This window comes from Mobula birostris, chromosome 27 (genome assembly GCF_030028105.1).
Source record: "Mobula birostris isolate sMobBir1 chromosome 27, sMobBir1.hap1, whole genome shotgun sequence".
In the NCBI taxonomy this organism is placed as follows: Eukaryota; Metazoa; Chordata; class Chondrichthyes; order Myliobatiformes; family Myliobatidae; genus Mobula; species Mobula birostris.
In genome coordinates, this window is record NC_092396.1 from 46,810,745 (window position 1) to 46,832,454 (window position 21,710).

The 21,710-nt window shown below is 45.5% G+C and overlaps 1 protein-coding gene and 1 long non-coding RNA gene across 9 annotated transcripts in view; one reads left to right on the forward strand and one right to left on the reverse strand.

Moving 5' to 3' along the window:
* Positions 1-4,934, reverse strand: part of LOC140188752 (uncharacterized) — a 28,695-nt gene extending 23,761 nt beyond the window's left edge. For all 3 annotated transcript variants that reach the window (XR_011883378.1, XR_011883379.1, XR_011883377.1), the window contains exon 1: positions 4,461-4,934. This is a non-coding gene — a long non-coding RNA (uncharacterized lncRNA). The remainder of the gene's footprint in view (positions 1-4,460) is intronic.
* Positions 4,524-21,710, forward strand: part of patl2 (PAT1 homolog 2) — a 64,162-nt gene continuing 46,975 nt past the window's right edge. For 2 of the 6 annotated variants that reach the window (XM_072245353.1, XM_072245354.1), the window contains exons 1-5: positions 4,524-4,602; positions 6,285-6,375; positions 14,323-14,570; positions 15,137-15,286; positions 15,752-15,891. In XM_072245353.1, coding sequence (XP_072101454.1) covers positions 4,573-4,602; positions 6,285-6,375; positions 14,323-14,570; positions 15,137-15,286; positions 15,752-15,891 — 659 coding nt within the window. In that variant the 5' untranslated portion in view covers positions 4,524-4,572. Of the gene's footprint in view, positions 4,603-4,653; positions 4,720-6,284; positions 6,376-6,424; positions 6,586-14,322; positions 14,571-15,136; positions 15,287-15,751; positions 15,892-21,710 lie in introns of those variants that run through there. The other 4 variants (XM_072245357.1, XM_072245358.1, XM_072245355.1 and 1 more) reach the window with 4 other exon arrangements.

Sequence of the window (21,710 nt, forward strand, 5' to 3'; positions counted from 1 at the left end):
TAAAACAATGCCCCAAGAGCAGCCTGCCTAGCATCTTAAAAAGCTTCAGCATAATCTCCATAGAAATACATCTCTGGTTTAGTACCTTCATTTTGAACGCCTCCTTGTGTTAGATTTTCTTGTACTACTCCCTTATTATGACTGCCAGCAGCCAGAAAACAGCCCTCTGGCCCTCTGTGTTCCTGGAGAACTCTACCTTATTATATGTGGTGTCCCATTTTCACCCCGCAAGAGTTCAATCACCAAACCCTGATCGCAGTGCCAATTGTGTGAAATCAGGTTCACGGGTTCGATGAGTGGAGACAGAAAATACTCACTACTGGTAGGTAGGTAGGTTAACCATTTATTTACAGGACAAGGCAGACACAAAGCATTCAGTAAACCCTTCAATTTACACTCCGTTATAATCTTATCTAAACTAGGTGCCTGAAGTGGCAGGACAAAGCAGACATTGGCAAATCCTTATCTAAAGTGTTTACCCAGGCCCTGTTTCCATGGCACTAGCCAGCAGCTTGCGATGACCAGAGAGTGAAAAGAGAAAGTGTGGTTACCATGCTAGATTTAAACTCTACTGCCACTGTGATGACATTAGCTAAGTGGCAGATAGTGAGAGGGGCTACGATGGGCCAATCCCTGCCTCCCACTGGGGAGTGGCTATTGATTAGCGGGTGAGTTTGACACACTGCAACACCTGCATAAGTCAAAGTATTGTGTACAGGAAATGGGATGTTGGAGTTTTACAAGATGGTGATGCCAAATTTGGAGCACTGTGTGTATTTCTGGTCACCTATCTACAGAGAAGATAATAATGATTGAAACATTGTGGAGAAAATTTACAAGGATGCTGTTAGTTACAGGGAAAAGTTGAATAGGTTAGGACTTTATTCTCTAGAGCATCGGAGAATGAGGGGAGTTTTGATATACCGTAGGTATGATGAGTATAGATAGGCTAAATGCAAGCAGGCTTTATTTCCACTGAGGTTGGGTGAGACTAAACTAGAGGTCATGGGTTAAGGCTGAAAGGTGAAATGTGTAAGGGAAACATGAGGGAGAACTTCACTCAGCGGGTGGCGCAAGTGTGGAACAAGCTAGCAGTGGAAGTGATGGTTGCAATTTTCAACAATTCAGAAAATTTGGATAAGTACATGGATGAGAAGGTTACGGAAGGCTATGATCCAGGTGCAGGTTGATAGGAACAGAATAATAGTTCACTATAGACTACATGTACCTCAAGCATGGGCTGGATGGGGGGGGGGGATCTTTGATAATAAATGTTGCATTCCTGAGGCAGTTCCTCCCATAGATACTACCAACGGTGGAGAGGGGGAGGGATGTGCCTGTAAAGTACTTGGCTGAGTCCACTACTCTCTGTAGCTTCTTATATTTCTGCATTTTTGAATTGCCATTCCAGACCACAATGCAACCAGTCAAGAGTAGGTCTGTAGAAGTGTGTGGGATAGGCTGCCAGTGGCGATGGTGGAGGTGGAAACGATAGGGTCTTTTAAGAGATTCCTGGATGGATACATGGAGCTAAGAAAAATAGAGGGCTACAGGTAAGCAAGGTAGTTCTAAGGTAAGGACATGTTCGGCACAGCTTTGTGCTGTAGGTTTTCTATGTTCCATAAGTTTGTTAGAATGCTTGGTGACATGCCAAACCTCCTTAACCTCATAAGAAAGTAAAGATGCTGGCATGCTTTCCTAATGTACGAGGCACAGGACCTAGCAATTTAAAGCTGCTGACCCTCTGCACCACAAATTCCCCCAATGTGGCCTGGCACTTATTCAAACAACCAAGATTCCTTTGAAAGCTTGTGTCATTTACTCACCTTTGCCCATATCCCTCTAAAGCTTTCCTATCCTTGTACCTGCCCGTGTCTTAAATTTACCCGCCTCTCCCATTTCATGAGCAGCTGTTTCCAGATCCCCAGCTGAGTTTAATGTCAGTAGTAGGTAAGTTATTGGAGAGAGTACTAAGAGACAGAATCTACAAGCATTTGGATAGACAGGGGCTTATCAGGGAGAGTCAACATGGCTTTGTGCGTGGTAGGTCATGTTTGACCAATCTGTTGGAGTTTTTCGAGGAGGTTACCAGGAAAGTGGATGAAGGGAAGGCAGTGGATATTGTCTACATGGACTTCAGTAAGGCCTTTGACAAGGTCCCGCATGGGAGGTGAGTTAGGAAAATTCAGTTGCTAGGTATACATGGAGAGGTGGTAAATTGGATTAGACATTGGCTCGATGGAAGAAGCCAGAGGGTGGTGGTAGAGAATTGCTTCTCTGAGTGGAGGTCTGTGACTAGTGGTGTGCCACAGGGATCAGTGCTGGGTCCATTGTTATTTGTCATCTATATCAATGATCTGGATGATAATGTGGTAAATTGGATCAGCAAGTTTGCTGATGATACAAAGATTGGAGGTGTAGTAGACAGTGCGGAAGGTTTTCAGAGCCTGCAGAGGGACTTGGAACAGCTGGAAAAATGGGTTGAAAAATGGTAGATGGAGTTTAATACTGGCAAGTGTGAGGTATTGCACGTTGGAAGGACAAACCAATGTAGAACATACAGGGTTAACGGTAAGGCACTGAGGAGTGCAGTGGAACAGAGGAATAGCGAGAGGATTTGAGTACAGGAGCAGGGAGGTACTACTGCAGTTGTACAAGGCCTTGGTGAGACCACACCTGGAGTATTGTGTGCAGTTTTGGTCCCCTAATCTGAGGAAAGACATCCTTGCCATAGAGGGAGTACAAAGAAGGTTCACCAGATTGATTCCTGGGATGGCAGGACTTTCATATGAAGAAAGACTGGATGAACTGGGCTTGTACTCGTTGGAATTTAGAAGATTGAGGGGGGATCTGATTGAAACATATAAAATCCTAAAGGGATTGGACAGGCTAGATGCAGGAAGATTGTTCCCGATGTTGGGGAAGTCCAGAACAAGGGGTCACAGTTTGAGGATAAAGGGGAAGCCTTTTAGGACCGAGATTAGGAAAAACTTCTTCACTCAGAGAGTGGTGAATCTGTGGAATTCTCTGCCACAGGAAGCAGTTGAGGCCAGTACATTGGCTATATTTAAGAGGGAGTTAGATATGGACCTTGTGGCTACGGGGATCAGGGGGTATGGAGGGAAGGCTGGGGCGGGGTTCTGAGTTGGATGATCAGCCATGATCATAATAAATGGCGGTGCAGGCTCGAAGGGCCGAATGGCCTACTCCTGCACCTATTTTCTATGTTTCTATGTAAAGAGAGCTTTTGGTACATTGGCCTTTATTAATCGAAGTATTGAGTATAAGAGCTGGAATGTTATGATGAGGTTGTATAAGGCATTGGTGAGGCCGAATCTGGAGTATTGTGTTCAGTTTTGGTCACCAAATTACAGGAAAGATATAAATAAGGTTGAAAGAGTGCAGAGAAGGTTTACAAGGATGTTGCCAGGACTTGAGAAACTCAGTTACAGAGAAAGGTTGAATAGGTTAGGACTTTATTCCCTGGAGCGTAGAAGAATGAGGGGAGATTTGATAGAGGTATATAAAATTATGATGGGTATAGATAGAGTGAATGCAAGCAGGCTTTTTCCACTGAGGCAAGGGGAGAAAAAAACCAGAGGACATGGGTTAAGGGTGAGGGGGGAAAAGTTTAAAGGGAACATTAGTTGGGGCTTCTTCACATAGAGAGTGGTGGGAGTATGGAATGAGCTGCCAGACGAGGTGGTAAATGCGGGTTCTTTTTTAACATTTAAGAATAAATTGGACAGATACATGGATGGGAGGTGTATGGAGGGATATGGTCCGTGTGCAGGTCAGTGGGACTAGGCAGAAAATAGTTCGGCACAGCCAAGAAGGGCCAAAGGGCCTGTTTCTGTGCTGTAGTTTCTATGGTTTCTATAGTGTGTCAAAAACCCGCCGCTTTTGTCCTTTCCCCTCGCACTATTAACCTGTGCCCTCTCGTTTTAGGCTCCTCTACCAACGAGGAGAAAGACTGAGCACCTACTGTATCTACACCCTTTGTGGTTTCATAAACATTTATTAGGTCACCCCTCAGCTTCCTTTGCACCATGGAAACAGCACCTCCTTATAACTCCAGCTCTCAAGTCCCAGTAACATCCTGATGAACCTTCTCTGAACCCTCTCCAGCTTAACCATACCATTCATATAGCTGTGCAACCAGAATTGCACACACTGCTCCAAGGACGCCATTTTATAGCTGTAACTTCTCTTGATGCACCTCTCACTTCCTCCCCTTCATCACCACTCTCTACTTCGCTCTTTCTTCCTCTCTAATTTCTCCCCTCTTTCTCCCTCCCTCATCTCTCGTTCTCCCTTTTTGTGTTGTTTTGTGTTGTTTCAGTGTAGTTTTTATATTGTTTCATGTAGCACCATGGTCATGAAAAACGTTGTCTCGTTTTTACTGTGCAGTTTTACCAGCGGTTATGGTAGAAATGACAATAAAAAGTGACTTGACTTACCCCTCACTTCCTACCAAGTCCACAGACATGGCCGGGGTCCCTTTAAGTGGGGCGGGCAATGCCGCGGTAATTTATTGGAACAAGATCCGGGCTGTGGTTCTTGGACGGCACGATGGAGCTGACGGAGTCCGGGGAGGTGGAGGTGAGAACGCGCGGGAAATGACGGGTCGGCAGAGGGATCCCGCGGGATGAATCGAGGCCCCACCCCCTCCCTGGAATCGCTGCTCGAATTGATGAGTTCTTCCAGCAGCTGGAAAAGGTGGAATTGGTGCTGGGGAGGGAGTAGGGTAAAGTGGGAAAAAGAAAAGCGATATTTGGGGTAGAAATATGGGATCAAGGGGGAAAGGAGGGAGGTCGGCGAGGAGAGGGAGGTAGAGAGAGGACGAACGAAGGGGAAGGAAAGGAGCAAAAGAGAGAAGGGCGAGTGCTGGAAGGGAGGGGAAGGGCGAGTGCTGGAAGGGAGGGGAAGGGCGAGTGCTGGAAGGGAGGGGAAGGGCGAGTACCGGAGGAGGGGGAGAGGAGGGGAAGGGCGAGTACCGGAGGAGGGGGAGAGGAGGGGAAGGGCGAGTACCGGAGGAGGGAGAGAGGAGGGGAAGGGCGAGTACCGGAGGAGGGGAAGGGCGAGTACCGGAGGAGGGCGAGTACCGGAGGAGGGGAAGGGCGAGTACCGGAGGAGGGGGAGAGGAGGGGAAGGGCGAGTACCGGAGGAGGGGAGAGGAGGGGAAGGGCGAGTACCGGAGGAGGGGGAGAGGAGGGGAAGGGCGAGTACCGGAGGAGGGGGAGAGGAGGGGAAGGGCGAGTACCGGAGGAGGGAGAGAGGAGGGGAAGGGCGAGTACCGGAGGAGGGGAAGGGCGAGTACCGGAGGAGGGCGAGTACTGGAGGAGGGGAAGGGCGAGTACCGGAGGAGGGGGAGAGGAGGGGAAGGGCGAGTACCGGAGGAGGGGGAGAGGAGGGGAAGGGCGAGTACCGGAGGAGGGGGAGAGGAGGGGAAGGGCGAGTACCGGAGGAGGGGGAGAGGAGGGGAAGGGCGAGTACCAGAGGAGGGGAAGGGCGAGTACCGGAGGAGGGGAAGGGCGCGTACCGGGGGAGGGGGAGAGGAGGGGAAGGGCGAGTACCGGGGGAGGGGGAGGGGGAGGGGGATGGGGGAGTGCAAAGGGGAGGTGGAGGGGGAATGCAGGGAGAGGGGAGTGGGGATGAGTGGAGAAAGAAAGGGTTGGAGGGTGTGCCGGGGAAGAGGTTTAAAGGGTGTTCGGGGGGGGGGTGAGAGTGGGAGAGGAGAAGAGTGAAAGGATGAGGTGAGTGCGATTGGCAACCTGTGAGCATATGGGGAAAGTGGAGGAGGGTGATGGGCAAGGAGGGGGAAGGCAATAGGAAAGTGTGGAGGGGATGGCGAGGGGTAAGTGGGGAGTGATTAGGGGCTAGTGACGGGGAGCGGATGGAGGGGGAAGTGAGTGAGTGCAAGGGGAAGGCAGGGAGGGATGGGTGTAGGTGTAGGGTGACAAGGGGAAGTGGGGTAGTGTGGATGGGAGGGGTGGTTGTGAAATGGAGTTTGGAAGGAATAGTTGGGTTAAGGAGACGGGTTGGGAAAGTGGGAAGGGGAAAGCAGGAGACTAGTGGAGAGGAAGTTATGAAAAGGGGAATTGGTGGGAGGGGAATGGAAAGTAGGGAAATACAGGAGAGGAGTGAGGTGGGAAAGGGGGGAGGAAGAGGGAGGGTACAGAAGTGAGGCAAGGAAGCAATTTCGGGAACCTTCCTCTGTGCTGGGGTGGGAGGGAATGCATTTTCTTTTGTTTCTGACATTCTGAACATCTCTCCTGAAACAGGAATTCCCTTTACCCACTGATGAAGGTTATCTTCAGGAAGTGAAAGATGATGAAGATATTGATTTGTATAATGAGGAGACTTTTGGAATTGGTTTGTTGGAATACCAACCTTCTCCCTCTCTGATTACAACCCCCCACCCCCACCACCGACAGAGTGCAGCCCCACCCACCCACCAGCAACCACAACCCCGCCTCCATGCCAACGACGGTGCATGGCCCCACCCACCTACTAGCAACTGCACCACCCCCCACCCTGAATGATGACACATTGTATCAAAAGGACTGGCACGTCGGCTTAGAGGTGACATAGGATCGGAAGATGTAGAATCATTGTGGCTAGAGCAAAGAAACTGTAAAGACCCTCATGGGAGATGTATATAGACCTCCAAACTGCAGCTAAGATGTGGTCTTCAAATTAAAACGGGAGATAGAAAACGCATATCAAAAGAACAATGTTACGAGCAATACATCATATCAGGGCAGAAGTGTGTGAAGTTGCCATTACTAGGGAGAAGGTTATTGGGAAGCTGGAAGGTCTAAAGATAAATCTGGGTTCTGAAGAGATTGTGGAAGCATCAGTAATGATCTTTCAAGAATCAATAGATTCTGCAGACACCAGAGGTCTGAAAAAGTGCAAATGTCTCCCCAAGAAGGGAGAGAGGCAAAAGAAAGGAAATTATAGGCCAGTTAGTTTGACCTTAGTGGTTGGGAAGATATTGGAATCAATTGTTAAGGATGTGATTTCGGGGTACTTGGAGGCACGTGGTAAAATAGCCTGTAGTCAGCATGATTTCTGTAAGTGAAAATCTGGCCAGAAAAATCTGTTGGAATTCTTTGAAGAAATAACAAGCAGGATAGATGAAGGAGAATTGGTGGATGTTGTGTACTTGGATTTTCAGAAGACCTTTGATAAGGTGCCACTTGTGAGTTTATTTAACCAGTTATAAACCCAGGAAAGATCTCAGTATGAATAGAGCATTGGCTGATTGGCAGGAGGCAACTAATGGGAATGAATGGATCCTTTTCTGGTTGGCTGCCAGTGACTAGTGGTGTTCCACAGGGGTCTGTGATAGGCCATTTCTTTTTATGTTATATGTCAATTATTTGGATGATGGAATTGATGGCTTTGTGGCCATGTTGCAGATGGTACAAAGATTGGTGGGGGGGGGTATTTTGAGGAAGCAGAGGGGCTACAAAAGACAGACAGATGGGGGAATGGGCAAAATTTGAAGTGCAAAGGCACTTGGGGGTCCTTATGCAAGTTTCCTTGAAGGTTAACTTATGGGTTGACTCAGTGGTGAGGAAGGTGAGTGCGGTGTTGGCATTCATTTCAAGAAGACTAGAATATAAAAACAGTGATGTAATGCTGAAGCTTTATAAACTACTGGTGAGGCCTCACTTGGAATATTATGAGCAGTTTTAGCCCTCTTATCTAAGAAAGGATAAGCCCATAAGAGCAGGGAACAGAATTAGGCCACTAGCCCATTAAGTCTACTCCGCCATTTCATCATGGCGAATCCAATTTTTCTTTCTGCCCCAACCTCCTGGCTTCTCCCTGTGTCCCTTCATGCCCTGACCAATCGAGAATCTATCAGCCTCTTAAATATACATAAACACTGGCTGTTACAGCTGTTGGTAGAAATGAATTCCACAGATGCACCAATCTCTGGCTAAAGAAGTTCCTCATCTCTATTCTAAAAGAACGCTCCTCTATTGAGTCTGTGCCCTTTGGTCTTAGACTCTCCCACCATAGGAAGCATCTTCTCTACATCCACTTTATCGAGGCCTTTCACCATTCGGTAGGTTTCAATGAGATCACCCCTAATTCTTGTGAATTCCAGTGAATACAGGCCCATCAAACACTCTTAATATGACAAGCCTTTCAATCTTGGAATCATTTTCGTGAACCTCACCAGTTTCAGCACATCCTTTCTAAGATAAGGGGCCAAAAACAGCCTACAATACTCCAGATGAGGCCTCAACGGTATAAAGTCTCAACATTGCATCCTTGCTTTTATATTCTAGTCCTCTTGAAATGAATGCTGACTTCACATTGCCTTCCTCCCCACAGACTCAAACTGCTAATGAACCTTTAGGGAATCCTGCACAAGGACTCTCAAGTCCCTTTGCACCTCAGTTTTTGTACTTCCTCTCCATTGAGAAAATAGTTAACCCTTTCTCACCATAAGAAACAATCCTGGAATAATTTTTGTGAACCTCCTTTGAACCCTGTCCAGTCAACTCCTGCTTCCCACTGCAATTTGCCTGTCGCCACAGTAGATCTATGGCAGGCGCAATCTTAGTGGATCACCTGGACAATACAAACACCTATGTCAGGATGCTGTTTATAGACTATAGGTCAGCGTTTAACACCATCATTCCCCCAGTACTGATTGATAAGCTACAGAACCTGGGCCACTGTTCCTTCCTCAACTTCCTAACTGGGAGATCAGAATCTCTGCTGATTGGTGATAATATCTTCTCCTTGCTGATGCTCAACTCTGGTGCACCTCAGGTGTGTGTGCTTAGCCCACTGCTCTACTCTCTATATACACATGACTGTGTGGCTAGGCATAGCTCAATACCATCTATAAATTTGCTGATGATACAACCATTGTTGGTAGAATCTCAGATGGAGATGAGAGGGCATAGAGGAGCAAGGTATACCAGCTGGTGGAGTGGTGTTACAGCAACAACCTTGCTGTCAGTGTCACTAAGACGGAAGAGCTGATTGTGGATGTCAGGAAGGGTAAGACGAGGGAACACATACCAATCCTCATAGAGGGATCAGAAGTGGAGAGAGTGAGTAATTTCAATTTCCTATGTGTCAAGATCTCTGAGGATCTAATCTGATCCCACCATATCGATGCAGCTATAAAGACAATGGCTATATTTCAATAGGAGTTTGAAGAGATTTGGTTTGTCAACTAACACTCGAAGTTGTATCGGTGTACCACGGAGAGCATTCTGACAGGCTGCATCACTGTCTGGTATGGGGAGATTACTGCCCAGGACTGAAAGAAGCTACAGAAAGTTGTAAAATTAGTCATCTCCATCTTGGGTAGTAGCCTCCATAGTACCCAAGACACCTTCAAGGAGTGGTGCCTCAGAAAGGCAGCCACCATTATTAAGGACCCGCCTCACCCAGGCAATGCCCTCTTCCTGAATGAAAACAATGAAAAGAAGCTGCAGAAGCTTGAAGGCACACACTCAGCAATTCAGGAACAGCTTCTTCCCCTCCGAATTGACATTAAACTCATGAGTACTACTTCACTATTTTTTAAATATATTATGTTTTTGCACTATCTTTACTCTATTCAAAAATATATGTACTTGCTGTAATTTATTTATTTTTCTTTCTATATTATGTATTGCATAATACTGCTCCTTAAGTGAACTAATTTCATGACACATGCCGTTGATAGAAACATAGAAAATAGGTGCAGGAGTAGGCATTCAGCCCTTCGAGCCTGCACGGCCATTCAGTATGATCATGGCTGGTCATCTAACTCAGAACCCTGTACCAGCCTTCCCTCCATACCCCCTGATCCATAGAAACCATAGAAAAACTACAGCACAAAAACAGGCCTTTTGGCCCTTTTTGGCTTTGCCGAACCATTTTCTGCCTAGTCCCACTGACCTGCACACGGACCATATCCCTCCATACACCTCCCATCCACGTATCTGTCCAATTTATTCTTAAATGTTAAAAAAGAACCCGCATTTACCACCTCGTCTGGCAGCTCATTCCATACTCCCACCACTCTCTGTGTGAAGAAGCCCCCCCCCCCCATGTTCCCTTTAAACTTTCCCCCCCTCACCCTAAACCCATGTCCTCTGGTTTTTTTCTCCCTTTGCCTCCGTGGAAAAAGCCTGTTTGCATTCACTCTATCTATACCCATCGTAATTTTATATACCTCTATCAAATCTCCCCTCATTCTTCTACGCTCCAGGGAATGAAGTCCTAACCTATTCAACCTTTCTCTGTAACTGAGTTTCTCAAGTCCCGGCAACATCCTTGTAAGCCTTCTCTGCACTCTTTCAACCTTATTTATATCCTTCCTGTAATTTGGTGACCAAAACTGAACACAATGCTCCAGATTCAGCCTCACCAATGCCTTATACAACCTCATCATAACATTCCAGCTCTTATACTCAATACTTTGATTAATAAAGGCCAATGTACCAAAAGCTCTCTTTACGACCCTATCTACCTGTGATGCCACTTTTAGGGAATTTTGTATCTGTATTCCCAGATCCCTCTGTTCCACTGCACTCCTCAGTGCCTTACCATTTACCCTGTATGTTCTACCTTGGTTTGTCCTTCCAATGAGCAATACCTCACACTTGCCTGTATTAAACTCCATCTGCCATTTTTCAACCCATTTTTCCAGCTGGTCCAAGTCCCTCTGCAGGCTCTGAAAAACTTCCGCACTGTCTACTACACCTCCAATCTTTGTATCATCAGCAAATTTGCTGATCCAGTTTACCACATTATCATCCAGATCATTGATATAGATGACAAATAACAATGGACCCAGCACTGATTCCTGTGGCACACCACTAGTCACCGGCCTCCACTCGGAGAAGCAATTCTCTACCACCACTCTTTGGCTTCTTCCATTGAGCCAATGTCTAACCCAATTTACCACCTCTCCATGTATACCTAGTGACTGAATTTTCCTAACTAACCTCCCATGCGGGACCTTGTCAAAGGTCTTACTGAAGTCCATGTAGACAATATCCACTGCCTTCCCTTCATCCACTTTCATGGTAACCTCCTTGAAAAACTCCAATAGATTGCTCAAACATGACCTACCACGCACAAAGCCATGTTGACCCTCCCTAATAAGTCCCTGTCTATCCACATGCTTGTAGGTTCTGTCTTTTAGTACTCCCTCCAATAACTTACCTACTACCGACGTTAAATTTACTGGCCTATAATTTCCCGGATTACTCTTCGATCCTTTTTTAAACAACGGAACAACATGAGCCACTCTCCAATCCTCCGGCACCTCACCTGTAGACAGCGACATTTTAAATATTTCTGCCAGAGCCCCTGCAAGTTCAACACTAGTCTCCTTCAGGGTCTGAGGGAACACCCTGTCAGGTCCCGGGGATTTATCCACTTTAATTTTCCTCAAGATAGCAAGCACCTCCTCCTTTTCAATCTGTACAGTTTCCATGATCTCACTACTTGTTTCCCTTAATTCCATAGACTTCATGCCAGTTTCCTTAGTAAATACAGACGCAAAAAAACCTATTTAAGATCTCCCCCATTTCCTTTGGTTCCGCACATAGCCAACCACTCTGATCTTCGAGGACCAATTTTATCCCTTACAATCCTTTTGCTCTTAATATATCTGTAAAAGCTCTTCGGATTATCCTTCACTTTGACTGCCAAGGCAACCTCATGTCTTTTAGCCCTCCTGATTTCTTTCTTAAGTATTTTCTTGCACTTCTTATACTCCTCAATCACCTTATTTACTCCCTGCTTCCTATACATGTCATACAACTCCCTCTTCTTCTTTATTAGAGTTGCAATATCCCTTGAGAACCAAGGTTCCTTATTCCTATTCACTTTGCCTTTAATCCTGACAGGAACATACAAACTCTGCACTCACAAAATTTCTCCTTTGAAGGCTTCCCACCTACTGATCACATCCATGCCAGAGAACAACCTGTCCCAATCCACGCGTTTTAGATCCTTTCTCATTTCTTCAAATTTGGCCGCCTTCCAGTTCAGAACCTCAACCCTAGGACCAGATCTATCCTTGTCCATGATCAAGTTGAAACTAATGGTGTTATGATCACTGGAACCAAAGTGCTCCCCTACCGTCACTTGTCCTAACTCGTTTCCTAACAGGAGATCCAATATTGCATCCCCTCTAGTTGGTCCCTCTATATATTAGCCACAAGGGCCATATCTAACACCCTCTTAAATATAGCCAATGAACTGGCCTCAACTGTTTCCTGTGGCAGAGAATTCCACAGATTCACCACTCTCTGTGTGAAGAAGGTTTTCCTAATCTCGGTCCTAAAAGGCTTCCCCTTTATCCTCAAACTGTGACCCCCCTCGTTCTGGACTTCCCCAACATCGGGAACAATCTTCCTGCATCTAGCCTGTCCAATCCCTTTAGGATTTTATATGTTTCAATAAGATCCCCCCACAATCCTCTAAATTCCAACGAGTATAAGCCTAGTTGATCCAGTCTTTTGTCATATGAAAGTCCACCCATTCCAGGAATCAGTCTGGTGAACCTTCTTTGTACTCCCTCTATGGCAAGGATGTCTTTCCTCAGATTAGGGGACCAAAACTGCACACAATACTTCGGGTGTGGTCTCACCAAGGCCTTGTACAACTGCAGTAGTACCTCCCTGCTCCTGTAATCGAATCCTCTTGCTATGAATGCCAGCATACCATTCGCCTTTTTCACCGCCTGCTGTACCTGCATGCCCACTTTCAATGACTGGTGTATAATGACACCCAGGTCTCGTTGCACCTCCCCTTTTCCTAATCGGCCACCATTCAGATAATAATCTGTTTTCCTATTTTTGCCACCAAAGTGGATAACCTCACATTTATCCACATTAAATTGCATCTGCCATGCATGAATTTGCCCACTCACCTAACCTATCCAAGTCACCCTGCATCCTCTTAGCATCCTCCTTACAGTTAGCACTGCTGCCCAGCTTCGTGTCATCCGCAAACTTGGAAATGCTGCATTTAATTCCCTCATCTAAGTCATTAATTTATATTGTAAACAACTGGGGTCCCAGCACTGAGCCTTGCAGTACCCCACTGGTCACTGCCTGCCATTCTGAAAAGGTCCTGTTTATTACCACTGTTTGCTTCCTGTCTGCCAACCAATTCTCTATCCACATCAATACCTTACCCCCAATACCGTGTGCTTTATGTTTGCACACTAATCTCCTGTGTGGGACCTTGTCAAAAGTCTTTTGAAAATCCAAATATACCACATCCACTGGTTCTCCCCTATCCACTCTACTAGTTACATCCTCAAAAAATTCTATGAGATTCGTCAGACATGATTTTGCTTTCACAAATCCATGCTGACAGTGTCTGATGATTTCACCGCTTTCCAAATAAACCTGATTCTGATTCTTTCACTTATTTTACCAAAGTGCATAATCATGCTCTTCCCAACAGTATTCCATTTACCATTCCTTTGCCTGTTCTCCGAATCCATCTGCAAACTTTGCAACAAAGCTGTTGATTTCATCATCCAAATCTGAGATAGGTATATGGAACTTAGAAAAATAGAGGGCTATACGCCAGGGAAATTCTAGGCAGTTTCTGGAGTAGGTTACATGGTTGGCACAACATTGTGGGCCAAAGGGCCTGTAATGTACTGTAAATTTCTGTGTTCTATGTTCAAATCATTGAGAGGTAATGTAAAAAGAACTGGTCCCAACTCAGACCCCTATGGAACACCACTAGTCACTGGCAACCAACCAGGAAAGGATATGCTGACATTTGATAGGGTTCAAAGGAGGTTCACAAAAATGATTCCAGGATTAAAAGGCTTCTTATATGAGGAGCATTTGATGGAATTCAAAAGAATATAGCGTGACCTAACCAAAACCTTTTGAGTGTTGAAAGGCCTCAGTAGAGCGGCTGTGAAAAGGATGTTTCTACAGTGGTGGAGTCTATGACCAGAGGAACTTCTGTAGAATAGAGGGATGTCCTTGTAGAATTTCTTTAGCCAAAGAGTGCTAAATTTGTGGAATTTATTGCCACATGTGTCTGTAGAGGCCAAGTCATTGGGTATATTTAAGGCAGAGGTTGATGGATTCTTGATTGGTCAGGGCACGAAGGAATATGGGGAGAAAGCAGAAGATTGGCCCTGAGAGGGTAAATGGATCAGATGTGATGAAATGGTGGAGCAGACTCGATGGGCCAAATGGCCTAATTCTGCTCCTATATCTTGAGGTCTATGCCTGTGACCTGACCCTCTCACCCCAACGGATGGCCATCCCCTGCACCAACACGCACTGACTGAATCTTTCTCTGCAGATTCTGAGTCTGGAGCCGAGCTATCCGAGGACCTGTCCCTCCTCTGCGAGGCATTGGGAGCCAGTCGTTCCAAGGGGGCAGAAGAGATGCCTCAGGCAGAGGTGGGACTGGAGTCGCACCCTTTTCCAGAGAAGAGAGTAGGGAAGAGTCCAGACCAAGATCCAAAGGTATCGGAAGGACCCAGCGCAGCCCAGGAGCTTAGTGATCCAGCAGTGGTGGAAGCTATTCATGGGCAGCCCAGTCTGGAGGTGAGAGAAACATGAAAGGGGGCAGGGTCTGCTCAAGGCGTGGCAATGTGGGATAGGTGATAATGCTGGGAAGTTCCCCAACCCCTGTACCCTGACGAGTGAACTGGACAGGGATTATTGAGGGAATAGAATTGATACAACTGTTTTATCTTTCCACAGAGTTTGGACAGTGCAATAGTGGACAGTGGTGTCTGCTCTGGTTGGGAAGAATTTAACATTTCCCACATCCTGGTGGGTGAGGTTTCTGGACAGGCTCTCCGTACCATCACTGCACACACTCTTGTGGTCGGGAACAGAGTGAAACTCCCTATACACTACCCCATCACACACTCCTGTGGTCAGGAACAGGGTGAAACTCCCTATACACCACCTCATCACATACTCCTATGGTTAGACACAGAGTGAAGCTCCCTCTCACTGTTCCATCTGACACAGAGAAGCTCCCTCCACACTATCCTACCTCACACTCCTGGTGTTACACACAAAATGAAGCGCTCTCTACACCATCCCACCATGCATTCCCAATTTCAGATGTGGAACGAATCTTTATTCCTTTCTCACCATAGGACTCTGCTCTCCTGAAATCAATGGAGGAAACTGCAATGCTGGAGACTGCACGTTCCCCACTGGTTCCTCATTTCCCTGGTTCCCCAGGAATGTTTCGCCCACATGTACGACAACAGAGAGGTCCCCCCAGTCACTGCCCGCTGCGGATGGTGAGGGCGCAGATTTTGGAAATGTTACTGCCCCCTGCAGCCTTTGTACACCCCTCTCTGTGAACCTCTCCTTCACCTGCACTCCTTACTGTCTCTGTAGCTCACTCCCTCCCCTACGTCTCTACCTTTCTCTGTACAGCCCTCCCCCCACACCCTGCAAAAGCCCTCTCTGCCCTAAACCCCTCCATCTGATTACCTGCCTCCCCACTTACCTTCCTCACTGTCTCTCACCCCTCTCCCTGTCTCAGTAACACCCTCCTTCCCCACTTCTGTAATCCCTACCTTCCCCTACAACCCTCCCCATCCATGGCCCCTCTATCACTGGTCCCCATTTCTGTTATCCCTTTTTCCCTTACACCACTACCTTCCAGGGATAACAAGACAGGGAACTGTGCCTGGCACTCCCGGTGTGGTTGACCCAGGGTTGTGGTGACTTGAGCTCACTGTTCCCTTTTTCTCTTCCAGCCTTCCGGAAGTGTCCCGCCTTTACCATTCCGACCTTTGTCTCCTATGCTTCCTGGGAGGAAGCTGATGACGATGAGATTTGGGTCTCCCTCACCTTCAGCCTACTTCAGTTCTTCGCCAAAACTTCTCGAAGCCTTTCGGTATGTTCTGCCATGGTGTACCACAAGCGTGGGTCATTGGTGTAGGTTTCCCCTGATGATTCTGTGCATTGCTTATGCAGAGCCCATTTCCCTTCCCACAGAAATACCCCAGGGCTCTGCTCCCACCTCATTTCGAGGGAGAGAGCACCAGTGGTTTTTCCCCAGGAGACAAAAAACATTTCCCCCATGTCTCTCTTTGTTATAAGTAGCCTGCCCATTGTTTTTAAATGACACCTCAACCTCCATCTGGTTCAAGATCCTCCCACAGAGGGAACACCCTCCTCACACTCCACCTCAAGAGCCCTCTGCATCGGAGGCATTTCAGTACGGTTCAGTAGTCCCTCCCCAACCACAACCAGTACAAGCTCTGCCTGTCCATTCCTTCCTCCTGACACAAACGCACCAGTTCAGATATATCAGTCCATTCATCCTCTCTGAACTGCTCGCAAGGCATTAACCCCCATTGTTGAATGAAGCAGCTATTACTGTTCCTGGTTCTCTTTCCCCCCCCCCCCTTGATAAATGATCCTATGAATCAAAGAATCATAGAGAAATAGGCCAAACCATTTAAACTGCCTGCACCTAGACCAGAGCTCTCCCTAGCCCTGCCATCCACATACCTATCCAAATTACTCTTAAACATTGAAATCGAGCTTGTATGCACCACTTGTGCTGGCAGCTTGTTCCACGCTCTCACAGCCCACCCAGTGAAGAAGTTTCTCCTCATGTTCATCTTTCACCCTTAACCTCTAGTTGACCTGTAGTTGTAGTGCCACCCAACTTCAGTGGGGAAAAAAGCCTGCTTGTACTTACCCTATCTGTATCCCTCATTATTTACATAACTCTATCAAATACTCCCTTATAGCTCAGGTTCTCCAGAACCAGCAACATCCATGTAAGCTATCTCTGTGCTCTTTCATCATAACATCCCATATCCTGTACTCAATACTTTGATTTATGAAGGCCAATGTGCCAAAAGCTTTCTTTGCAACCCTTCCTACCTGTGTCACCACTTCCAATAAATTAGAGATCTGTATTCAAATACAATCCTCAGTACCCTACTATTCACTGTGTTAGACGTACCCTTGTTGGTCCTACTGAAGTGTAAAACCTCAGACTTGTCTAAATTAAATTTCATCTGCCATCTTTCAGCCCATTTTTCCAGCTGGTCCAGATCCCACTGCAAGCCATGATGGCCTTCCTCCCTGTCCACTACACCCCCAATTTTGGTGTCATCTACAAATCTGCTGATCCAGTTAATCACGTTATCATCTAGTCATTGACATATATGACGAACAACAATTGATACAGCACCAATCCATGAGGCACTCCACTAGTCACATGCGTCCAGTCAGAGAGGCAACCATCTACTACTAGCAGTCTCTAGCTTCTCTCACAAAGCTAATGTCTAGTCCAGTTTATTACTTCATCCTGAATGCCAAGCAAATGAACCTTCTTGACCGACCACCCATGCGGGACCTTGTCGAATACCTTGTCCATGTAGACAACATCCACTGCCTTGCCTTCATCAAACTTCCTGATAACTTACTTGAAAAAAACTATAAGATTGACACGTCCTACCATACATGAAGCCATACTGACTATCCCTGATTAATTTATCCAAATACTCATACAGTGCCTATAAAAAAAATATTCACCCCGCCCCCCAACTTGGAAGATTTTGTGTTTTATTGTTTTACAACATTGAATTACAATGGATTTATTTAGTGTGTTTTTTTTACACTGATCAACAGAAAAGACTCTGTTGTGTCAAAGTGAAAACCAATTTCTATAAATTGGTCTAAATTTATTACAATTATTAAACACAAAATTGGATAAATGATTGCATAACTACTCACCCCCTTGAAGTCTGTATTTAGTACCTTTTGCAGCAATTACAGCCTAGGTCTCTATCAGCTTTGCACATCTAGACACGGCAAATTTTCCCCATTCTTCTTTACAAAACTGCTGAAGTTCTGGCAGATTGCATGGGGATTGTTAGTGAACAGCCCTTATCAGTCCAACCACAATTCTTAATTGGATTGAGGTCTGAACTCTGACTTGGCCACTCAAGTTGTTTTTAAGCTATTCCTATGTAGCTTTGAGGTCCCATGTGCCACCTAGGCACTACGGGATCCAGACAATGACGATGATGTAGCTTTGGCTTCATGCTTGGGTGTCATTGTCTTGCTGGAAAACAAATCTTCTCCCAAGTCGCCGTTCTCTTGCAGACTGTGTCAGGTTTTCCTTCAGGATTTCCCTGTATTTTGCTGCATTCGTTTTACCCTCTACCTTCACAAGCCTTCTAAGGCCTGCTGCAGAGATGCATCTCCACAGCATGCTTTAGGTTGGGGATGGTGTGCTTTTGATATGTGGTGTTTGGCTTGTGCCAAACATATCGTTCAGTCTGATGGCCAAAAAACTCAGTTTTGGTTTCATCGGACCATAGAACCTTCTTCCAGCTGACTTCAGAGTCTCCCATGTGCTTTCTGGCAAACTCTAGCTGAGATTACATGCAAGTTTTTTTTTCAACAGTGGCTTCCTCTTTGCCACTCTCCCATAAAGTTGTGACTGGTGAAGCACCAGGGTAACAGTTGTTGTGTGTGTAGTCTCTCCCATCTCAGCCCACTGAAGCTTGTAACTCCTCCAGAGTTATCATGGGTCTCTTGGTGGCTTCCTTCACGAGTCCCCTTCTTGCACCTTCACTCAGTGTTTGAGGTTGGCCTGCTCTAAGCAGATTTACAGCTGTGCTATATTCTTTCCATTTCTTGATGATTGACTTAACTGTACTCTAAGGATATTCAGTGACTTGGAAACTTTTTTGTATCTATCTCCTGACTTGTGCTTTTCAATAACCTTTTCGTGGAGCTGCTTGGGGTGTTCTTTTGTCTTTGTGGTGTAGTTTTTGCCAGGATATTGACTCACCAGCAGTTGGACCTTCCAGATACAGGTGTACTTTTATGACAATCAATTGAAACACCTTGATGATTCTGGGAATGAAATGGTTATCATACAAGGATTTGAACATTTGATAGCTCTGGGTCTGTACTCACTGGAATTTAGGACGATGAGTGGGGATCTCATTGAAAGCTTTTGAATGTTGAAAGGATGTTTCCCATTGTCAGGGAGTCTAGGGCAAGAGGGCACAGCCTCAGGATAGAAGAATATCCATTTAAAACAAATGCAGGAGAAATTTCTTTAGCCAGTGGGTGGTGAATTTGTGGAATTTATTACCACAGGCAGCTGTGGAGGCCAGGTCAATGGGTATGTTTAAGGTAGAGCTTTATAGGTTCTTGATTGGACATGGCATCAAAGGTTACACAGCGAAGGCTGGGGAGTGGGGCTGAGGAGGGAAAGAAAGGATCAGCCATGATTGAATGGCGGAACACTCTCAATGGGACAAATGGCCTAATTCTGCTTCTATGTTCTGGTCTGCACACAGTGATCTCCATTTATCTAATTATGTGACTTCCAAAAGCAAATGGCTGCACCAGTGATGATTTGCTGTGTCATATTAAAGGGGGTGAATACTTATGCAATCAATTATTGTGTTGTGTATTTGTAATTAATTTAGATCACTTTGTAGAGATCTGTTTTCACTTTGACATGAAAGAGTATTTTTTCTGTTGATCATTGTCAAAAAAAAGCCAAATTAAATCCACTGATTCAATGTTGTAAAACAATAATACATGAAAACTTGGTGGGGGGGGGGTGAATACTTTTTATAGGCACTGTATATCTGGTGTCTTAGAATACTTTCAAAAACTTTCATACAACTGATAATGTAAAGTTCACCAGTGTATAATTCCCTGGTTTATATTTAGTGCCTTTCTTAAACAGCAGAATAACATTAGCTATCCTCCAATCTTCTGTTACTAAGAATGATTTAAATATCTCTCTAGGGCCACTGCAATTTCAGCACTTGCCTCCCACAGGGCTGAGGATTTATTTTGTTATGCCCTGGGGATTTATCCACCCTATTTTGCCTCAAGATAGCAAATACCACCTCCTCTGCAATCTGTATAGGATCCCTGACCTTGCTGTTTTGCCTCATTCCTATAGACTCTTTGCCAGTCTCCTGCATAAATACAGGTGCAAAAATTCATTTAAGATCTTCCCCCATCCTTTTGGCTCCACACATATTTTGTGAACTTTGCCAGTTACTTGTTCTCCTGCTTATTAGATTCTGCTAAAACAACTCCAGATCTGAAATATTTCACTCAGTTTTAAATTTATTATCATCGGCATGAATAGAGTAAAATGCCATGAAAGTTAGCACATTATATTGCAAACATGACAAGCATGTTAACAATAATATTAATTCACATAAATTATACATGACTTGCACAATAAATTGAACAACAAAGGTGTACGATTGAGAGAGAAAGAACAGAACTTCAGTCGGTGGTAGTGTTAGAGTGCCTCAGATTGGTTCAACAACCTGAAGGCAGTGGCGCAGAAGCTATTGGTGAACCTTACGGGTGGGTGTTCAGGTTCCTGCAACCCCAGTCAGATTGCAGCGTCAAGTAGAGAGCTTGGCCCTGGTGATGAATGTTGCCTTCCATAACTATTATGTCTAATATTCCCTTAATGGTGGGGAGAGCTGTACCTGTGAAACTAACTGGGTCCAATACTTCCCTGATTAATTATTATCCTCATTTTCTAGACTTTCAAATTCCATGGAATTTAAATGTTTCATTCAACCTCTCTCAATTACTTCCTCTCCCCATTTACTTAACTGTCAAATGTCCCTAGAACTTCAAATGTTTCTGACTCTGCTGCTTACTTACTCTACTTTCATTGAAGTTGTCTGTCAATCATTCACCAGATACCTGGCTTCCCTCTCTCAGGGCATCATAAACGCTTGGCACTTGTGTAACCCCTTTTTTCAATCAATTCTTGTGAAAATCTGCAAGATGTCATTTGCTCCATGTTTGCCCTTTCACTGTGTATGTTTCTCTTTCCCACTCCCCCCACTTTTGAGGCTGCTGCCTTGCTTCCCTATCAATTGTTGTGTTAACAGTACCAAAAAACAGAAATGGTGCCTTTATCCAAGGTAATTACAAATATCCCTGGTCTTTTTGAGGGGAAAAATCCTCCTCATCTCTGTATTGAAGGGCTAATGCTTCAATCATAAATGCTGTGACCTCCTTCCTAGTCCTACACTCCAAAACCTTGGGGGAGGGGGTGATTCTTAAACCCTCTCCACCCCATCCCTCCAGTTGAGCACTGTACATGCATCATAATATTATTGAATGCATACTGCAATTTGAGAGGGAGAAGCACAAGTCACATGTATCAGTATCTCAATGGAATAAAGGGAATTACAAGGGGATGAGAGAGGAGCTTACCAAGGTGGATTGGAGGGAGATACAGGCGAGGATGACGACAGACAAAGGTAGCTGAAGTTTCTGGGAATAGTTCACAAGGCACAGAATATGCCCCGCAGGAGAAGTAGTTCTCAAATGCCTGAAGTAGGCAACTGTGGCGGACAAGGGAAGTTGAGGACTGCATAAAAGCCAAGGAAAGGGCAAAAGTGAGTGGGAAGTCGGATAATTGGGAAGTTTTTAAAATCGAACAAAGGGCAACTAAAAAATCTAAGAAGGTTAAAGATTAAATATGAGGGCAAACTAGCCGATAATAAAAAGCAGATACCAAGTTTTTTTTATATTGAGAAAAAGGGAGGTGAGAGTTGATATTGGACCACTGGAGAATGATGTTGGTGAGGTAGTAATGAGGGACAAAGAAATAGCAGATGAAAAAGTACTTTCCTTCAGTCTTTACCGTGGAAGACACTAGCTGTCTGCTAGAGGTCTGAG